The sequence below is a fragment of the Vigna angularis genome, chromosome 9, assembly GCF_016808095.1.
Source record: "Vigna angularis cultivar LongXiaoDou No.4 chromosome 9, ASM1680809v1, whole genome shotgun sequence".
In the NCBI taxonomy this organism is placed as follows: Eukaryota; Viridiplantae; Streptophyta; class Magnoliopsida; order Fabales; family Fabaceae; genus Vigna; species Vigna angularis.
The window spans coordinates 8,347,307-8,367,070 of record NC_068978.1 but is presented as its reverse complement, the minus strand read 5'-3'; the positions used below and the strand labels follow the sequence as shown (position 1 = coordinate 8,367,070).

Genomic DNA, 19,764 nt, shown 5'->3' with positions numbered 1-19,764 from the left:
TTTAAGTCGTGTGGAAGGATACTTGTTAAAAGTAGTCTAACACTCAAGTCAGTAGTGATTTTACGTAATAACATTGTCATAAAGATAAGTAATCATAATTAATTATATAAGATCTTCTATAAAACATATATTTATAAATCTTATAATAAACTTATAAATAGGTCTGAACCATTAATTATCAATAAATATTTTTCATTATTCTTATTAATTTTTAATTAATAACTATTATTTTTATTAAATATCCATTAATAATTGTTATTGCTCAGATTAATTATCAATTAATGAATATTCCGAACTAATTAGTCATTTCGGTTCTAGATGATATCGTCCAATTTTTTTTTGACGGATCAGTTATACAATATACTTTTCAATCTCTCACTTTCTTTTTATAAATACAAAAATTAATTATTTGTTGTGACCAAAATACTTATAAAAGTAGGTTGTGAACATATGCAAATGGTGTAAAAAAACATTTTACAAAATTAATATTGTAAAGTAAATTGATTGTTAATACATCTGAGAGTAAGGTTGGGTTAGAAAGCGTTAGGAGTAGAGATCTTTACATAATATATCTCCTTGTATAAGAAAAGAACGTAATCTCATATTTTGAAACAGGTATCATATTAAAAGACCCAAACAAAAATAGCATGTATTCTATATAAAGGTAAAAATCTAACTCAGACTATATTTGTTATTCCTTTAATATGAGAAATAGTCGTATTCATTGCATGAACAATGACACGTGTCTATATGCAAGTGTGTATATATTTTTTGTTCATATTCGCTCTTAATTGATCTTCATTTTCATTTCTTCATTCTATCTTCTGCTATCAAACACAAACAAGGGTGCATCACTTTCATGATTGTATATGAAGACAAGTTACACCTGTCCGATGTATGACAGGTTTAAGTTTACTGCACAGATTACTTCCAGAAGATTGGAAATTGGAGGTCCACGTAGTTGGGCTAAACTGTTTCGTCGAAACTTCATGTGAAGCAGTCGTAGGGAACAAAGAGTGGAAGAAGATGAAGAAAAATAAGGAGCACGACCGTGGCTGGAAGAGGTAGAAAAATGAGGTTGTTCTTGTAATTTCCAAGGTTTCACTGTGTTACTTCTTTATCTATATTTATGTCTCTTCTGTTTGTTCACTACCATGTTATGAGCTCAAGACAACCGTACTCTTTTCCATTCCTACGAGACAACATAGATAAATACCTGCACATAAAAAAAGGCATTTCCTTTTCATTTCATCATTTGGTCATCATGACTTTCCATCATCCCATGAACTTTGTTTATATGATGATAGACAACGGACATGTTTCGTGTCTTTGCAAATGTGGTCCCAGATTGGGTCTTCGCTAGGCGTAGAAAAAATGAATATTTTTGTTCAGCTGGGAGAGATTTTGGTTATGGGGTCTCTTAATTTAGACCAGTGAGATGCTCTGGAGATATTAAAGAGAGTTTTTGGTTAGTTTGCGAGATTTTATTTATTGATTTATTCCTTTTTTGGTTTGGGTTAACTGGGTTTATCAAGTTTTCTTGATGTAACGTTTATGTATAGATAGAGAGAAAATTCCCAGTAGTTGAATTCTTTTATAAGTTCCTTTGGCTAGAAAGTTGAATCGGCACTTCTGAGTTACAGATTATCGTGATTCTCTTCAGAAGTGAAAGAAAGAGTCTTTTAAAGGTTCAACCATCCTTCATCTATCAGCATGGCTGTGGTGAGTCCTATGCCTGCAACTGCACCACAGATCAACCGTACGAGCAAGCTTCGTGATGTTGGGGTTCCTGGAATCATGACTAGTAGGAGTGAAATTGTGAGTGAGCCCAGTCCAAGTATGGTTGATGATACACTCTATGTTGCTGTGGCAAAAGATGTGAAAGACAGCAAATTAAATCTCATATGGGCAATACAAAATTCTGGAGGAAGGAGAATCTGCATCCTTCATGTTCACGTGCCATCACCTACGATCCCTATGAGTAAGTTTGAAACATGCGTGTGCACTTGCAATTGTTTGTGGGTTTGAGATAACTTAAACCTTTTTTCCTTTTTTGATTTGTACAACATGGCTGAACCTGAGATAACTTTATCATAACTTGGGTGCAAATCTTATTATTACTGTTAAAATTTGTTAGGCTTTTGATTGATTGTGCCTATGAACATTATTACTCGTTTGGTGTGAGTATATATTGCGTTGTTGAACATTATTTTTGAAATTACTAGGAGATTGTAACTAAAACTCAAAACGACCCAGAATATTTAAGAAACCACGCTATGACTTATGATTTATGGTGTGTTTCACAAACCGGATTTAACTTGGTTTATTTGGTTATTTTTACAGTGGGTGCTAAATTTCCTGCAAGTGCACTGAGAGAACAGGAAGTTCAAGATTATCATGAAAGGGAAAGGCAAAAAGTTCCGAAGACTATGGATCCCTATCTTTATATCTGTCAAAGAATGGGGGTAATTTTTCTAGTGAACCTTGTTTTCAAAACTTTCTTCTTCTTTTTTTTTTTGCTAATAATTTTCTGATATAGGTGAGGGCAGGGAAAGTACTCATTGAAATGGATTGTGTAGAAAAAGGGATTGTAGAGCTCATCCACCAGTATGGCATACAGAGGCTTGTAATGGGAGCAGCATCTGATAAGAACTATTCTAGGTAAGTAGCCAGCTAAAATTCCTCAAGCAGCTATTACACATTTTTGTAACCAAATTATCTGTTTGAAATTTGGAGCTTTTTGTTAACCATGTTATACTTTCACACTTTTTAATTACTATTTCTCAACATTCTTAGATATGGAGCTTAATCTTCCCCTCTTCCTGTTTGATTTTATTCCCCTCTTGAAGGCTTTGCTTCATGGAAAATATTGTAGCCCTTTTGAAATTTATGTTCTTATTGCTTTTAACGAGCTTCCACTTGCATGATACTGCAGGAGAATGATATCCCTCAAATCTAAGAAAGCTATATATGTATCTGAACAAGCTCCAGCTTCTTGTCATATGCAGTTTGTCTGCAACGGGTACCTCATACACACAAGGTATGCTGTCTTACGAATACTTGAATAGTGGTGGTGAGTACTGAATTCCAAGGAATAGTGTCACACGGAGATAAGTGTAACTTTGGAGTAAGCTTCAAAGGAACAATTTCAGAAAGCTTGTGTTTTGATTTTTGTTTGAACTTTGATTTGTTGTACTGTCCTAAATAGTATATTATCATATTATATTTGGTACTGATACAAGTGCTATATCAACTCAGGGATTGCAGATTGGATAGAGGGAATGTAGAGGTTGGATCTCCTGTGCTGCAAATAGCAAACTCTGAAGTTGGGCATTCACCAAACATGGGATCCCCATCCTCAGTGGAAGGGCAAAATCGTTGGAGAAAACCAATTAATACCGGACAAGAGTTATTTCGTAGAGTTAGGACTATCAATGGTGCACTTCGGAAGAGCATTGGATCTGTTTCTTCTTTAGAAGGGTACTTAACTCCTCAGAGAAAGTTCAGTAAAGAAGCAAGTTGTGATGAGTTTGATGAGCAGTCACGAGGGAGTCCTTCAGTATTCTCAATGTGCTTTGAGAGCTGTTTGGGTGAAGCACAATTGATCCCAGATTTGATTAACAATGGCAGTGAGAATGTATTAGGCTTGTCATTGAATGACTTTTCTCTGGATAACAAGGATCTTCATTCACCATCTCCAAGTGTATTGGTGTGCACACTTTTTCCTCTATCAGAATTTCTATGTATACTATGGGGCTGAGCTTTATGATAATATTTTAATATTGTAATTGAACACCAGCAGGATGAAGGAATGGATGATGCTCTCTATGGTCAACTTGAACAGGCAATGGCTGAGGCTTGGAATGCTAGGAAAGATGCACATCAAGAAACTGTTAGGCGCGTGAAAGCAGAAAAAGAAGCCAAGGATGCTATACGCAAGGTAATTTTCTTATGTGGAGTTCTTATTAGTTTTCAATGAGTAAGATGATCATGTTTGTAAATCATCACACCAAGTTAATTGTAGGTGTTTTATTCAGTTCTATGTTTTTGAAGTTATCCTTACCAGACCGACAGAATAAGATTGCATTAGCTAACCTTAAACAAACCTCAACTGATTCTAGGATCATTTGAATGGAAAAACATCTTTTTATTGACAGGCTAAAGCCACTGAAAACCTGTATCAAGAAGAGCTAAAACTAAGAAAAGAACAAGAGGAAGAAGTACAGAAAGCAAATGAAGAAGTTGATAATATGAAGAGCCAGATAAACAAAGTTAACGAGGAACTCCAACTTGCCTTAGATCAGAAATTATCTCTAGAGAATCAAATTGCATCTACTGAACTTATTGTGAAGGAGTTGGAGCAGAAGAATATATCTGCTGATGAGTTGTCTCAAAAGTACAAGGATGAACTAGATGAGTTGCAAATGCAACTTGATAATGCATTGGGAGAGGCTGAGGAGTTAAAGAGAAAACAAGGGGAATCCTCAAGCATGCACGGGCTTCAACCCTTCTCAGAATTCTCCTTTTCAGAGATTAAAGAAGCAACAAGAAACTTCAATCCATCCCTTAAGATTGGACAAGGTGGATATGGAAGTATATTTAAAGGTATCTTACGTCACACTGAGGTGGCTATAAAAATGTTGAGTCCTGACAGTGCCCAAGGTCCAATGGAGTTTCAACAAGAGGTATGGCTTCGGTTCAGTTTTACTTCATATTTTGTGATTCATCCTATTTTGGTGAGGAACAATCTTTTTGTGTGTTTATTTCACAACATTTATTGCATCTCATTTTTTTTTCTCCCAGTTATACAAATTGTTGTACAAATAATAGCTCTCTGACATGGTTTTGCTTGTATCAGGTTGAAATATTGAGCAGGTTGAGGCACCCGAATCTTGTGACACTCATAGGATCCTGCCCAGAATCCTGGACTCTTGTGTATGAGTATTTACCCAATGGAAGCCTTGAAGATCGTCTCAACTGTAAAGATAACACACCTCCATTATCATGGCAAACTCGAATTCGCATAGCTGCAGAACTCTGCTCGGCTCTCATCTTTCTTCAATCAAGTAAACCTCACAGCATAGCACATGGTGACTTAAAGCCAGGCAACATTCTCCTGGATGCAAACCTTGTAACCAAGCTCAGCGACTTTGGAATCTGTCGTATATTATCTTGTCAAGAGGGTTCAAGTAGCAGCACTACAGAGTTTTGGAGGACTGTTCCAAAGGGAACTTTTGTGTATGTGGATCCTGAATTCCTTATTTCTGGTGAACTCACACCAAAGTCAGATGTTTACTCGTTTGGAGTCATTTTATTGAGATTGATCACTGGGAAACCTGCTCTGGGAATAACAAAGGAAGTGCAATATGCATTACATAGTAGAAAGTTGAAATCCATCCTGGATCCATTGGCTGGAGATTGGCCAGTTATGCTAGCTGAAGAGCTGGTTCGCTTGGCTTTGAGGTGTTGTGAGATGAGTAGAAAGAACAGACCAGATCTTCATCCAGATGTTTGGAGAATACTGGAACCAATGAGGGCTTCTTGTGGACCGACTCAACTGGGTTCTCAAGGAAAATGCCAACCTCCTCCATATTTTATCTGTCCAATCTCTCTGGTAGGAAACTCTTTCTCACACTATCTTCAATTTTAGTTTGAGTTCAATCAAAATACACATCCTCAGATGATTTATGATCTTTTCAAGTAATGAAGTTTTCAAACAATGTATATAATTAATGTTTTGTGACAACTTTTGCTGATTGTTACTAACTCATAATTAAGTTGTATGCTACATGTGTTTGTTTCCCTTATTAATTGTCTAAAATAATAAAACTATTTACATATCCATGAGACACATGAAAAGGTTTTCCAAATCCTTGGATATTTTGCAGGAAGTGATGCAAGATCCACAAGTGGCTGCAGATGGTTTTACTTATGAAGCTGCAGCTATACGTGAATGGCTGCAAAGTGGTCGTCACACTTCACCAAGGACAAAATCTAAGTTAGCACATCACAACCTTATTCCCAACCACTCTCTTCGCCATGCAATCCAGGACTGGCTTCAAACTCACTGATCTGCAAGCTTCTCATTTTTCTCTTTGCTTCTTCAAACTCACTCTCTTTACACATTTTTAAAGTATGTAAACAACATTTTTATAGCCTACATGTTGTATAGGTTGTGCACATTTTGAGTTCTTGTAAAAAGGTTACGTATGTATGTATGGTTAAAGAGATGCTATTTGTTATCTTTTGGCAATGAGCAATGCTATTTATTAATCTTAACCATCCCAATGAACCGTCCCAACAGCATTCAAGGAACATTCTATGTTTATATTAACGAAAATTATACATATATGTGTTCTTAACTCAAATAGATAATATAGTAACATTATATTAACTAAAAAAAGATACGAGGAAAGGAAAACAAAACTTACGATAGAAACTTACCATAATATTAACTAAATTGGTCACTAATTAATTAATTAGTAATTTAAGCATTAAATTTTTTGGTAATAAAAAATTTGATAACTAATATTAGTGATCAATTTAAAATCTAATTCACAAAGTAATTATAATTTTTTTCTTAATAAACATTATTTTAGATACTAATAATTTTAAGTTTATAAATCATTATCTAAATTAATCATTATATAGTAACTAATTATCTTTTGTTTCTAAAATTATGTGTTATTTAAGAATTTTCTTGTAACGTATCTACTCTTGTAGCACAAAGTATAATCTCAAAATTTCACTTACTATGCATCTATTTACAAGATCACAAGGTAGTTTTATATATAGGATAGTTATTACACAATTTGTGACGGTAAAGTAGAAAGCGAAAAACTCCAACTCGTTTTGCAACTCTTATGCCAGATATAGAAAAGTATGAGGAATCATAAAAAAAGTTATCCCAATCTAAGCATCAGTCTGAGTTATAAATAGGTTAAATCTTTCCTGAGGTCCCTATTTTTAGTTTTTAGTTTCAAACGAGTCTCTCATTTATTTTTGTTCTCCATTAGGTTCATACTTGTGAAAAATTTATGCAATTAGACCATTGTCATTAAATTGGCTTAACGACATTAAAACTACTTTGACGTGGAAAGTTAGTGTTACTTATTTAAATGACATGGTAGAGTGAGGATATTTTAGGTAGGGCACTAATCTGAATTTTTGTATTTTAAGCATTAAAAAAATAGTAAAATTCAATTAAAATCGAGTTGGGAATTCTTTTAGTGAACTTGCATTGTGCGAAATTAAGGTTCATTGATAGGATTTAGAGTTCTATCATGCAAATTTGGAATTAATTGAAATTGAAAATTGATTGAGCAAAAAATGGGTTCAGTGAAGAAATTTAAGTGTTTTTCGTCATCTTTCGAACGTTCTTGATTGGAATCACAAGGTGGTTGTAGGTCAATTGCGAGGTGGTTCGAAATGAATCGCATTGAAGGTGAGTAAATGTTGTATTGGGGGTTTCAATTTATTCTTCGATGATTTCTGTCGTCATATGCATTTCTTTTTTGCAAAGCTGAGTATTATCCTACAATGTTGACATGTCTTTCATGTTCACATGTTGAAAGTTATGTTGGAGTTTGTTTCGGTGCATTCTAGTTTTAATAGGTGTTCTTTTTTGTCGGTTTATTATTATTTTATAAGTCTACAAATATTTATATTTTGTTGTGCATAATGGAAGAGGATTTTGAGGTTGTTTTCCATCATAAGGGAAAGTTTGTAAATGATGACAGACTAAAGTATGAAGGGGAAACTTCTACATTATCTTTTGACTTAGATGTTTGAAATTACTTTTTTTGTAGTAAGTGTAGTGAAAGGACTAGGGTATGTTGGATTCAAAGAATTATGGTACTGTGTAGGAAGGGGTTCTATCTTGGATGACAAGTATTTTAAAACCCGCGAGTACTCGCGAATACCCGCAAAAAATAAAAACAATATATTTTATACATTTTTAAAATAAAATCTAAATAAAATTACAAAAAAAATATATAATATAAATTAAATTAAATTAAATATAAATTAAAATTTAATTTTCGTTAAATTTAACCTAATAAAATATAATTTATTTTTATTTTGCAGATAACGGGTACCCGCGGGCTAGTATACTACCCGCACCTGACCCGTTTAAAAGTGGATATTAAAATACCCGCTACTTGTTACCTGCGGGTAGTAAATATCTGCGGATAGTAACTATCCACCGCGGATACCCGTATCCGCAGATTTTTTTTGTCATCCCTAGTTGTGTCACAAGAGAGGAATCAATATGATGTTGATGTTGAAGGTCAGACTGAAATATAGCCCGAGGTGGCTCATTGTGAAGAAGATTTGTGTCACAAGAGAGAGGTGAATATGATGTTGATGTTAAAGATTAGGTTGAAACACAGGCTGAGGTGACTCATTATGAAGTACATGTGTTGTTGTGTCAAAAGGGAAGGGTGAATACGATGATCATGTTAAAGGTTAGAGTGAAACATAGGCTGAGGTCCCTCACTATGAAGGAGATGGTGTTGTAACCCAAAATAGGGGTGATTATCATGGTGATGTTGAAGATCAGGGTGACATAGACCAAGAAGTGTGTAACTATGAACCTATAGTAGTTGTACAAGAGGAAGTTGATGCTTGTGGTTGGAGTACGTCGAATGATGATGATAACGAGTATATGGTGGGACTAGTTGACATAAATGTTGAGTGTGATATAGAATGTGAGTTAGGAGATGGAGATTGCACTGATAATGTAGAAGTTGAAGTGAAAAGTCTTTCACATGAATATGAAGGACCATCATGGACTGAGATGTCTAACAACAATTTTGATAATGATATAAATTAAGGTAATGAGAGAGGTTTGTCGGATGATGACTGACAATCTGAAAAATTACTTAGTGCAGCACATAATGATGAAGAACATAATGAGGAAGAGGATTATGGGAAGTTCGTGACCTTTTCTATGGCGAAAAATATGGTTGATTTTAAATGAGAATTGAGGACGTATTTTGGTGAGAAAAAAAAGACTTTTTGGATGCCATAAAAACCTATTCATTGAAAAATGGCAGAAATCTAAAAATCGTTAAAAACTATAAGAGAAGAATGAGGCTGAAATGTTTGGATGCAAAAGGACAATGCCCCTTGATGGCATGGATACAGTTCATATGTGGCAACTCAGGACTATTGTAGATAACCACACATGCAGTAGAGAGTACAACCTTCATTTACTTAATACGAAGTGGTTGAGCAAGAACTCGGAGAAAACCGTGAGAGAAAATCCAAAAGGGAAGGGAGTTGAAATTCAAGAGAAAATCAGTAGAAAATGGAACATTGGTATATCTATGAGTATAGCTTACAAGGCGAAATCCATTGCTTCAGACCAGGTTGATGGGTCATTCAAATTGTAGTAGAAAAAGATATATGATGATGCCCATGAGCCTTTAGCTCGAAATCTAGGATCGATAGTGAAGGTGAAAGTTGACGAGAATGATAGTTAACCAATTTTCAAGAGGTTATATGCATGTCTCAAGGCATACAAAGATAGTTTTGTCTCATGCAAGCCAATAATTGACCTCGATAGAGCTTTCTTAAAAGGGAAATATGGTGGGGAGTTGCTAAGTGTTGTGGGTTGAGATGCTAATGACCAAATGTTGCTTATTGCATATGTCATGGTAGAGGTGGAGAACAAGGATACATGGAGGTGATTTCTGAAGCTTCTGATTGGAGACCTTGGTGGGGCTCCAGTCTATTCATCAATTACATTTATATCAGACCAACAAAAGGTAAATCTCATCTACAAAACAACCTCTAACCTTTGCACATTAGATCTTTTGAACATATATTGTCAAAACTGACAACACTATACATTTTGTTGTATATGACAGAGCCTACTACCAGCTATACAAGAATTACTTCCTAGAGTTTATCAGAGATTTTGTGTAAGGCACTTGTATGCGAACTTTAAGAAGAAATACCCTAGAAAAAAAACTAAATTGTCTAATGTGGAGGACAGATAAAGCAACACACCCACAAACATGGAAGATGCAGATGAGAAAGATAAAAGAGCTTAACAATGAGGCTTTTAAACATTTGATAATTATTCCTCCAAAGTTTGTATTTGTGACTTAACCACAATTTATGTTTTCATTAATGTTAATATTTCTTAACCTATTTTAACGTAGATATTGGTCAAGATCATGGTTGACCACCACAGCTCAATGTGATACCTTGGTTAACAACATGTCAAAGGCATTCAACGGTGTATTGGTTCATATGAGGACTAAGTCCATCATTAGCATGTTAGAGGACATCCGAGTTTATATGATGAAGAGATGGACAACAAACATGTCTAAGATACAATCATTTTTTGCATCCATTTGTCCCAAAATCCATAGTAGACTTCGAAAGGAAACACACTTAACTAAATCTTAGATTCCTAATTAAATATGAATTTATGTCTAATGATTTTTGTTCTAATCATTTTTTTCTTTTGCATTATTAATGTTGTGTTGTCTTGACAGTTGCTCTACAAACAAGTTATTTAAAGTTTGACATGTGTCATAAAATGAGAACAAGTTTATGATCAATATAGACGAATTTTCATGCTTTTACAAGAAATGGAGCATCATTGGAATACCATGTTGTCATTCCCTAGCTGCAATGAAGTTTCTAAATATAGATGGAGAAGATTTCATATTTTCTTGCTTTCAAAAGTCAACATATGAAGAAATTTACTCATCAATTATCTATCCTATCAAAGACAACAACATGTGGGACATTACCTCATATCTTAATGTTGTCAGGTAAACCTAAGAAGAAAAGAAGGTTAGAACAGTAGGAGATGACAAAGGATGAAACAAGAATGAGAAAAGGTGACTTGCGAAAAAGAAGTCGATTGTGTAGGAAAGTGTGTCATAATAAAACTTGTTGCCCCAAAAAACCCAACAACATGTTGCGCAGTCAAAGGAAGCAAACCAACCTACTCCATTATCAGAAGCAGTTATGCCATCAACACATTAGGGTGAAGGTCAAGCGTAAGAAGGGATGAAATTCAAAAAACATGATATTTTTTGAAGCTGAACTTTATGTTAATACTTTTGTAATGGTTGTCTGAACAATATGAACGCTTTCATAATGTTATTATGTAATACTTCAATATTGTACAAAACTTATACGGTGGATCAAATCTTTTGTTATCAATGTTATCATTTTATTCTATAATACCATTTTAATTTATGTTTTGATAATATCATTTTCCTTAAACCATTTTCTTTAAACCATTTTCATTAAATCATTTTCATTATACCATTTTCGTTAAACAATTTTCATTAAACAATTTTCATTAAATCATTTTCGTTAAACCATTTTTATTGAATCATTTTCATTCAACCATTTTTATTATACATTAATGGAAAAACAATTATAAACTTCTACAACTCTTCAATTCATTTAACAACATTACATTCAAGAATGCACTACCACTAGACAATGTTAATTGTCTCTCCTAGACAATGTCAATTGTCCATCCTATACAATGCCAAGTATACATCCTAACAACAAATAAATTAACTTAACTAACTAAACACCATAAGACAGTTATAGCACATCATGGAGTTGTCATCAACATTGAAACTAAAATTATGTTGATGGCACATAGAACACAAACCACCCCTATCAACACTTTCATCTACTTTTGAAGAATCAACACTGCTTTATCCAAATTATGTATCATCTTCCTAATAGCTTACATTTCTCCAATGTTCACTAAGTTGTCATCATTTCCTTCGCACTTCACATAGCTACCAATTTCATCAAACTCATCATCATCATCAATGCATCATCTGAAGTAGTTGCAATCAACATCTTCACTTCCATTTTGTTTAAAAAAATCAACAATAACCTCTTTTGAAAAATAATAATACAAATACATAGGTTCCATGTATTTTACCTTGTACTTAGGACAACCCTAAAATTATTTTAATCGATTCTTAGAATTTTTTGTAATTCTCAATATTAATTTCTCTCTGTAATAACAAATGGGTGAAACATCCAAACTCCTACATCCTCCACCGCCACAATAATAGAGACTAGGGTTTTGCTTTCGCCACCCATTATATGTGGAAGGCAAACATGAATGACCCATAGACATACTTCAATGACAACACTGACAAAAACAAATGAACATCAACGTCAAATGAATTAAACATCCACCAACAATATCAAAAAAATACATGAATAAGGATTCAGCAACACCAACAACCACCTCTAATTAATGTGGAACAACACCAACAACCACCTCTAATTAAGAATTCAACAACTCTAGTTAGGAATTCAACAAAATCCCTAATTTTTATTTTAAAAATAACAAAATCAACCTAACTAGCAATCTTACTCTATCAATACCACATCATTTAAATAAGTCATTTCAATGTATCATGTTAGTATAATTTTTTATACTATTCACCAATTTAAAGATCCAATTGTATCAATTTTTTATAAGTAGGAATCCAATTAAGAAAATAAAAAGTGAAGAATTCATTTAAAATAAGAAACCAAAATTAGGAATCTATAAACTGATTTTATGTAGTTTGATTATGATGTTGTTGAATCTCTCATGTAAGCCCCATCACAAACAAACAATAGCATGCAACAATTTCTACCTCTTTGGCAAAAATATTAAAGCTTTATGGACTGAGAGGTTTAGCTGACCTATGCACACTAGAATAAGCTTCTCTTTTCACCCTCATTAAATAGGACCGGACCAGAAACACAAGGAATGAAGGAGGGTTTAAAACAAACAATCCATAATATAATAGACAACATGAGCAAGACTTAATTAAAAAGTTGAAACTAGTGGTACCCAAAACTCACGTGAATGCATGAAACAAAATGTTAAAAGCTTTCTTGCCATCGAAACTTCGATTGTGATAACAGTCTTGAGCCCTTTTATCGTGTTCAGTTTTAACAAAAATCCATAAATCCTCCTAATGTAATATAGGACAGACCACGATGTCAATAAAAAAAATCAAGAAGTTTATTGTTGCATTGTATTTTTGTGCAAGATAAAAATGCATGATTGGGGAAAATTAAAGACACGTGCAAATTATCATTTTCTAATGATATAAACTGGAAACCGTGAATGATGCAGAGAAAGCAATGAAATGCTGTGTAGAAAGGCTAAATATAAAACTGTATGATGAAATGCCAAAAAAAAAACACATGCACGTAGGCGTTTGATAAAATGCCTAAATGAATGAAAACTCTATAACAGATTGTAGCAGGTATTGAACATGCTTGAATCTATATAAATACGTAATAAATGAATAGAAAATTACAGAACAATTCTAGAATATCAAATCCACACAGGGAATCAAAGCTGGACAGTAAACTAAGGGCAAATCAGTGAATGAACTATGCATGATAGGTTATTAATATACAAAACTGAATTTGATGCAATGAGATGAATCGAATCATGAAAATGATTTAGAATCATGCCAATTGAATCATATAATAGATAATTGAATCAAAACATACAGAATTAAAAATCCTAAAACTGGAAAAACTACCTAAACTATATTACCAACTTTCTAAAATGGGTAACAAAGAAGAAACCAAAACTAGAATTGAAACTGACTATGATTCAAACATATAAACACACCTTCAGCAATGCACGACCGAGAGTTGAATCCAGAAAATGAAAACTGATATTCAATTGCAATGCAGAATTAAAAATCAAAGAACAACTATATTAGTTACCCTTACAACATATCTGTAAACAATGAAATTAAAAATAACACATCAAGCAATCCCAACAAAAAATGAAAGGCTAACTCAACTCCAAAATTTGTGATCTGCAAATTATTGCTCATAATGACTAAATGCAAGTTAAGACAGATCCTATTACATCATCAATGATGAACTTTCACTCATCATCCTCATCATCATCATCACCGGCAGCAGAGTTGAGAGCCTGCAAGCGTGCAACCAATTTAGCCTTTCTCTCCTCATAAGTGAGTTTCTTCAGATTGTACCTGCACAAAGATGCAAATATTCTCAGGAACATCCTCCATACTAAAAACTAAATTACCAAAAATAGAACCAAAAAAGGTTCAAAATGTCGACCATGCCACAACTTGAAATATACTTAAAATAGAGTACATAAGTTAAATACAAACAAACTATTATTATTGTGTAATTTTTATGAAGTTTTGACATAATACACAGCTAATCATAACTTAATAATTATTATAATTGAAGCATTTTTTAAAGAAATTATTGAATAATGTAAAATCGTAAGTCCATCCTGATATAAATTAATCAGGTCTATGAGTACTACACTTGGGTATAACAATTTTTATATAAAACTAAGTGAATTAAATTAGATCTAATTCATACAACCATAAATAAATAATTATAGGACTGATGAAAATTCTATGTAACTTAAAAAAGAAACATGTGATTCTTATTTCTCAATCCCAATCTGTTAGGAATCCGAGAATAGGATCCTAACCGTATCTCTCGCTCACTACTTTCCCGCTCACTAATACGCACTCTCACACAAAAGAAAGAATCAAATAATGGGTATATTATTCTATGAAATGAATAAAGAGAACACATGTAAGACGAGGGCCTAACCCCTCTCACTAGGTGTTGAAACAGGTCTATACAAAGTATATGATTTTTCTATCTAATCACAATATAATGTGTTATTTCTTATATACCCATATTTCCCGCCTTTTTCTCACCGACGCAGCACTACGGCAGTTAGGCCTTCTTTTTCTTCCTTCTTTCATAAACTATCCAACTCCTAACATTACCCCATCCCGAAGATGAACCTTGTTCCCAAGGTTGAATTCTGGAAACTGCTCTTGGATAGTAATCTTGTCTTCCCATGTCGCTCCATCCACCCATCCTTCATTCCATTCGATTAGCACTTGCTCTCTTATCTCTTCTTCTAGTTGTTGTTGTCTTTTGTTCAGAATACGTATAGGCCAAATAGTTGGGCCCTCCACGTGCAGATCAGCTGGCAGCTCCCTCTCTACACTCTTCGCTCCAATTGTCTGCTTCAACTGTGATACGTGGAATACGGGATGTATTCGAGCAGTGTCTGGCAGCAATAATCTTAAGGCCACCTTCCCCACCTGTTTTTCTATTTCTCCCTTCAACAAATGGAGATATCTGTAGGGGCTCATATTAATTGGGCCTGCCCCTTCTTTCAGAACTATCATGTGCTCCCTCTCACGCCCTGGAGGTAAACCTTAGGGCTCCTTAAACACTTGTTGATATTTTTCCAGCACCTTCTCCAGCTCACTTCCTTGTTCTTCCATCAGCTCTTGTTTCTTCCCTTCCCCAGGTACTTCCATTTGTCTTAACCCCTATATCATTGCAACTGTCTCTACCTCAGTGATTTTGAGCAGCGCTTCTAGTGCTATTATTTCCCGAGCCAAAATGGATCCCCTCTGATCATCACTTCCTATCCTCCTTGTTGGAATGTCATGGTTAAGTTGCCCCAGTTAGTCACTACTTCCCCCAACTTAGCCAACCAGTCCACCCCCAGGATCAAGTCTACACCTCCTAAATCAAAGACATAATATTGCTCTGTAACTTCAATTGCTCCCATATGTAATACTACTCCTCTACAACAGCCTTGGGTCTGTTTCCTCTGTCCATCCCCAAACAGACCTGACGAGTCTGGCCTTTATCCACCTCCAGTTGAAGCTCCTCAACCAACGCTTTGGATATAAAGTTGTGGCTAGCGCCACTGTCAACCATGATCAACACCACCCTGTCTCCCACACTCCCTTGAAGTTTCATGGTTCTCGGTTGGGTCAAACCTCCTACAGACAAGAAAGATAACTCTAGCCGCTCGTGCTCCACCTCTACTTTCTCCAGGGTCTTCCTCCTCATCCTCGCCCGAAATCAACACCCTCAAGATGCGTTCCGGACAACGATGACCAAGGGCAAATTGCTCCCCACACCGAAAACAACGTCCCTCTTCCCTTCTCTTGAGATATTCGTGATAAGGGAGGTTTCGCACTCCTCTTCCTATGGTGTTGTTCCTCATAGCACTCGCACCCCTTCCCATAGTATGTCCTGAGTTTCCTTCTCTTCCTCCAAACCCTACGCTCTTCATGCTAGCCATTCGCCCCTACTAATTTCACATTGGTTCCACTCAGGTTATCGTCCCCGTTGTTCGTCCCCCTGACCCCTGTGGTCAATTCGCACCACCACCCCAAATCTTAGCTCCTCCCGATAGGACCTCCACATCTCTCGTGATTCGCATCACTGTCATTAATTCTTGGGGATCATGTGGTCGCACTCTATTCCTCACGTCCTCCTATAAGCCTCTGAGGAAATAGCCTAGAAGTTATGCGTCAGTCACTCTGCTAGTTTGTCCTACCAGAATCTCAAAGTCTCGAATATACTCCTCGACTGTTCCGGTCTGACGGTTCATCATGAGCCTCTCAAAAATCGAACCCATGTTCCTTTCCCCAAATCTTCCGACCATCACGCATTTCAGCCCTTCCCAGGTGTGGTACGTCGCTTTTTCCCGCCAAAACCGATACCAGTAGCCAGCGCTCCCTTCCATGCTGACATATGCGATTCTGACCTTCTCTTCCTCCGTCACCCCCTGTAGTTCAAAGAAACACTCTGCTCCATTGATCCAGTTTAAAGGATCCACTCCCTCAAATATGGGAAGCTCCACCTTCTTCCTCATATTAAATTGTCCCTCAGTTCGTTCCGCATCACATGACCCTACATTCTCATCCTCTCGCCTCGTCCTCCGGATGTCGTTCACTGAAGCCTGACTCCCATCTGATATACCTTCGTGTTTGCGGTTGCGATTTCCCAGCATTTGCATGATTTCCTGAAGATCCTGGCGAATAGCCACTGAGTCTTGTCTTATCGTCACTTTTTACGCCTTCAGTCCATCTACTGCAATCTCTATCGCTTCGAGCTGGCCCTCCACCACGTTTAGGCGTCCTTCGTTTCTTCCCTCCATTACTCTGCTCTCTCTCCCCTCAAATATAGAAGATCGGACCACTCTATTAGGAATCCGAGAATAGGATACTAACTTGATCTCTCTCTCACTGATATGCACTCTCACACAACAGATAGAATCAAATAATCGGTATATTATTCTATGAATATGAATAAAGAGAACACGTGTAAGACGAGGGCCTAACCCCTCTCACCAGGTGTTGAAACCGGTCTATACAAAGTATATGATTTTTCTATCTAATCACAGTATAATGTGTTATTCCTTATATACCCATACTTCCCGCCTTTTTCTCACCGCCTCAACCCTAAGGCAGTTAGGCCTTCTTTTTCTTCCTTCTTTCATAAACTATCCATCTCCTAACAAAATCTTTCATAACAAGACTTAGTGAATTCATATTTTTAACATAAAATGTCATCTTATATATCTATATATATATGTGTGTGTGTGTGTGTGTGTGTGCATGCAAGTATACATAATATTTAAACAAAAAACCATAATATACATTACTAAAAACTAACATTAACATTAGATTTGGTAAATTTCAATACTAAACCAAACCTAAATATTACATACTTCCAAATCAATTAGTCATACGGAACCAGTAGCAAAAATAAGATGAACAAAAGATAGATAAATAGCAGAAACAAGATAAACATCACAGGATTAGTTCAATATACAGCCAATCCAACAACAGATCAAATTAAAATAGCCAGAATTCAAAATGAAAAAATAGATATATGCATTTCCCTAATTCTAGAATCTATATGCATTCAAAAAATATCAGCCACTTACCTCTTATGCTCCTTTGGTGCCTGTTTCTCGGATGTCTTGAAAGTAGGTTCAGCTCTGATGGCAGCATGAACCTTCTTATACAGATCTTCCAGACCATCAGGCTCTATTCCCCGCTTGATATAATCACTAAAGTGTGACTGGTATTTCTCTGGCTCATCCTCATTCAATGTCTACATAATACATAAAATAGTGTCAGAACATATTTTCTTAAAAAGTCATAGTATAGTACTAAACTTTTCAACACAATTGTACTAAATAAAACCTCTGCCCGTACCTTCATATAAGCAGCAACATGTCCACCAAAGACATATTTGCGATGAACCTCAGCATCAAGCTCCTTCTTATCCTTATCAAAGCCAGCAAACCTTTTCTCACTATGAGGGATATCCAAACCCCCATCCAGAGCTCCCTGGAAACACAATTATTCAATTTGGCTATTAATCAACAAAAACCACACTAAACAGCACTGTATTGAAATAGATTACCTTAAGGGCACCAAAGACACGATTGCCTGTTGTGGTCTTAATAAGACCAACATCAAGGAGAGCACGGAATGGTCTCCTGGTGTCGGCTGGTTCCACTGAATAATCCTCTCCAGTGGCCTGAAAAGAGAACATCCAAATAACTTAGAAAGATGTCACAAATAAAAAAAAAAAAAGAATAAAACACAGAGCATAGAAACTTCGTAGATACCTCTACATTTCCTTCATATTCCTCATCCATTTCAAGCTTCTTAAGAACTCGACGGGCCAACAAGAGTCCAGTGCAATAAGCTGATGACAGAGAAAAAGAGTGAAAAGATAGACACAAACCGTGGGTCATAAAATGGTTGGGAGTTAGATTTCCTCACAAAGTACCTGCGGCATAGTTTGTAAGGCCCACTTCGAGACCATAGCGTGGCAGCTCATGTGCATATGCTGCAGCAAGAACATTATCACCAGCAATGGTAGCAGATGTTATTTGGGCAATGATGTCCTTGTTAGTCTAATATCACGTTAAGGTTTATGCTCACAGAAAAACATTAACTGAGAGAAGAAATTCATTTATCCACGTGATAAAACACAACAATTCAAGCACATATAACAAATTCTTCATAACAGTAGGATACAAATCGAACCACAAAGCGATACTTTGGTGTGTTGTACTTGTTCTTATCCTGGTTAATCAACCGAATCCTGGCTCGGTAATCGGTTTTTCCCTCTGCAGTAAATAAAATCACAGTTACAAACGATGATTGCAACGAACAAGACATACACTGAATACAATGAATCAAAACAAACAAACAAAATACCTCTTCTTCTCTTGAACTTCACTTGATATCTCTTGAAGTAGGCCCTTGATTTCTGAGCCTTAACAAACGCCTTTAACATGCACCCAAAGAATGTTGATACAGATTATATTAGAAAAAAAAAAGAAACATTAGAACATAAAGACTGATCCTTTACAAGCTAAGCTACCAAACGTAAAAACTCAACACCAAAACCAAAATGGGTGACACAGATCAAAACTTCGCCTTTCCACTAAGCTCAAAAACTATAAATGCATAACACTAAAACGTAGCTGAAACGAAACACGGATAGTAGAAATCTGAATCTGGAAAATAATGAGGCGTGATACGCACCATTGTGAAGCTCGCTCCCTTCAAACGAAAGTGGCGGAAGAAAATCGGGGAAGATTAAGGGTTTGCTTATGAGATTTTTTTTTCTAATGGGCCGTTATGGGTTTGGGGCTTTATTGGCCCAATTGTTTTGGTTTTAGGGAGTTGCTCCCTCCACCCCCACACATCTCTTCCTCCATCTCCCCTTTACCTTTTTGCCCCTTCCTCCATCTTTCCTTTACTATTTTGCCCCTCAGTAAAATTTTATTTTTAAAATTATTGTTTTTTAATTTTATTCATTTATAACATATTTCACTGATAACCTACGTAGTTCCTTGTATGAGTAAAATATTTTTCTGCAAAGCTTGGTGATCGTGAAAAGAAT

General features: G+C 35.6%; 2 protein-coding genes across 6 annotated transcripts; one reads left to right on the top strand and one right to left on the bottom strand.

The window, feature by feature from the left end:
- Positions 1-825: 825 nt before the first annotated feature.
- On the top strand, positions 826-6,288 carry LOC108321203 (U-box domain-containing protein 33). 5 transcript variants are annotated; one of them, XM_052868740.1, is made up of 10 exons: positions 826-1,064; positions 1,664-1,981; positions 2,344-2,465; positions 2,540-2,661; positions 2,936-3,040; positions 3,259-3,709; positions 3,800-3,940; positions 4,158-4,685; positions 4,859-5,614; positions 5,889-6,288. In XM_052868740.1, the coding sequence occupies exons 2-10, from the start codon at positions 1,714-1,716 to the stop codon at positions 6,069-6,071; spliced, it is 2,676 nt and encodes an 891-aa protein (XP_052724700.1). In that variant the 5' UTR covers positions 826-1,064; positions 1,664-1,713; the 3' UTR covers positions 6,072-6,288. The 5 variants fall into 5 exon arrangements, with proteins under 5 accessions (XP_052724700.1, XP_052724698.1, XP_052724699.1 ...); XM_052868738.1 differs by having other exon boundaries at positions 1,644-1,981; XM_052868739.1 differs by having other exon boundaries at positions 826-1,077.
- Positions 6,289-13,712: 7,424 nt separating this feature from the next.
- Positions 13,713-19,490, bottom strand: LOC108321207 (60S ribosomal protein L5). The gene is made up of 9 exons (XM_017552899.2): positions 19,404-19,490; positions 19,074-19,143; positions 18,891-18,982; positions 18,640-18,766; positions 18,476-18,555; positions 18,268-18,384; positions 18,057-18,191; positions 17,783-17,952; positions 13,713-14,018 (listed from the first exon to the last, which is right to left on the bottom strand). Exons 1-9 carry the CDS (start codon positions 19,404-19,406, stop codon positions 13,910-13,912), a joined length of 903 nt encoding a protein of 300 aa, XP_017408388.1. The 5' UTR covers positions 19,407-19,490; the 3' UTR covers positions 13,713-13,909.
- Between the last annotated feature and the right edge of the window lie 274 nt (positions 19,491-19,764).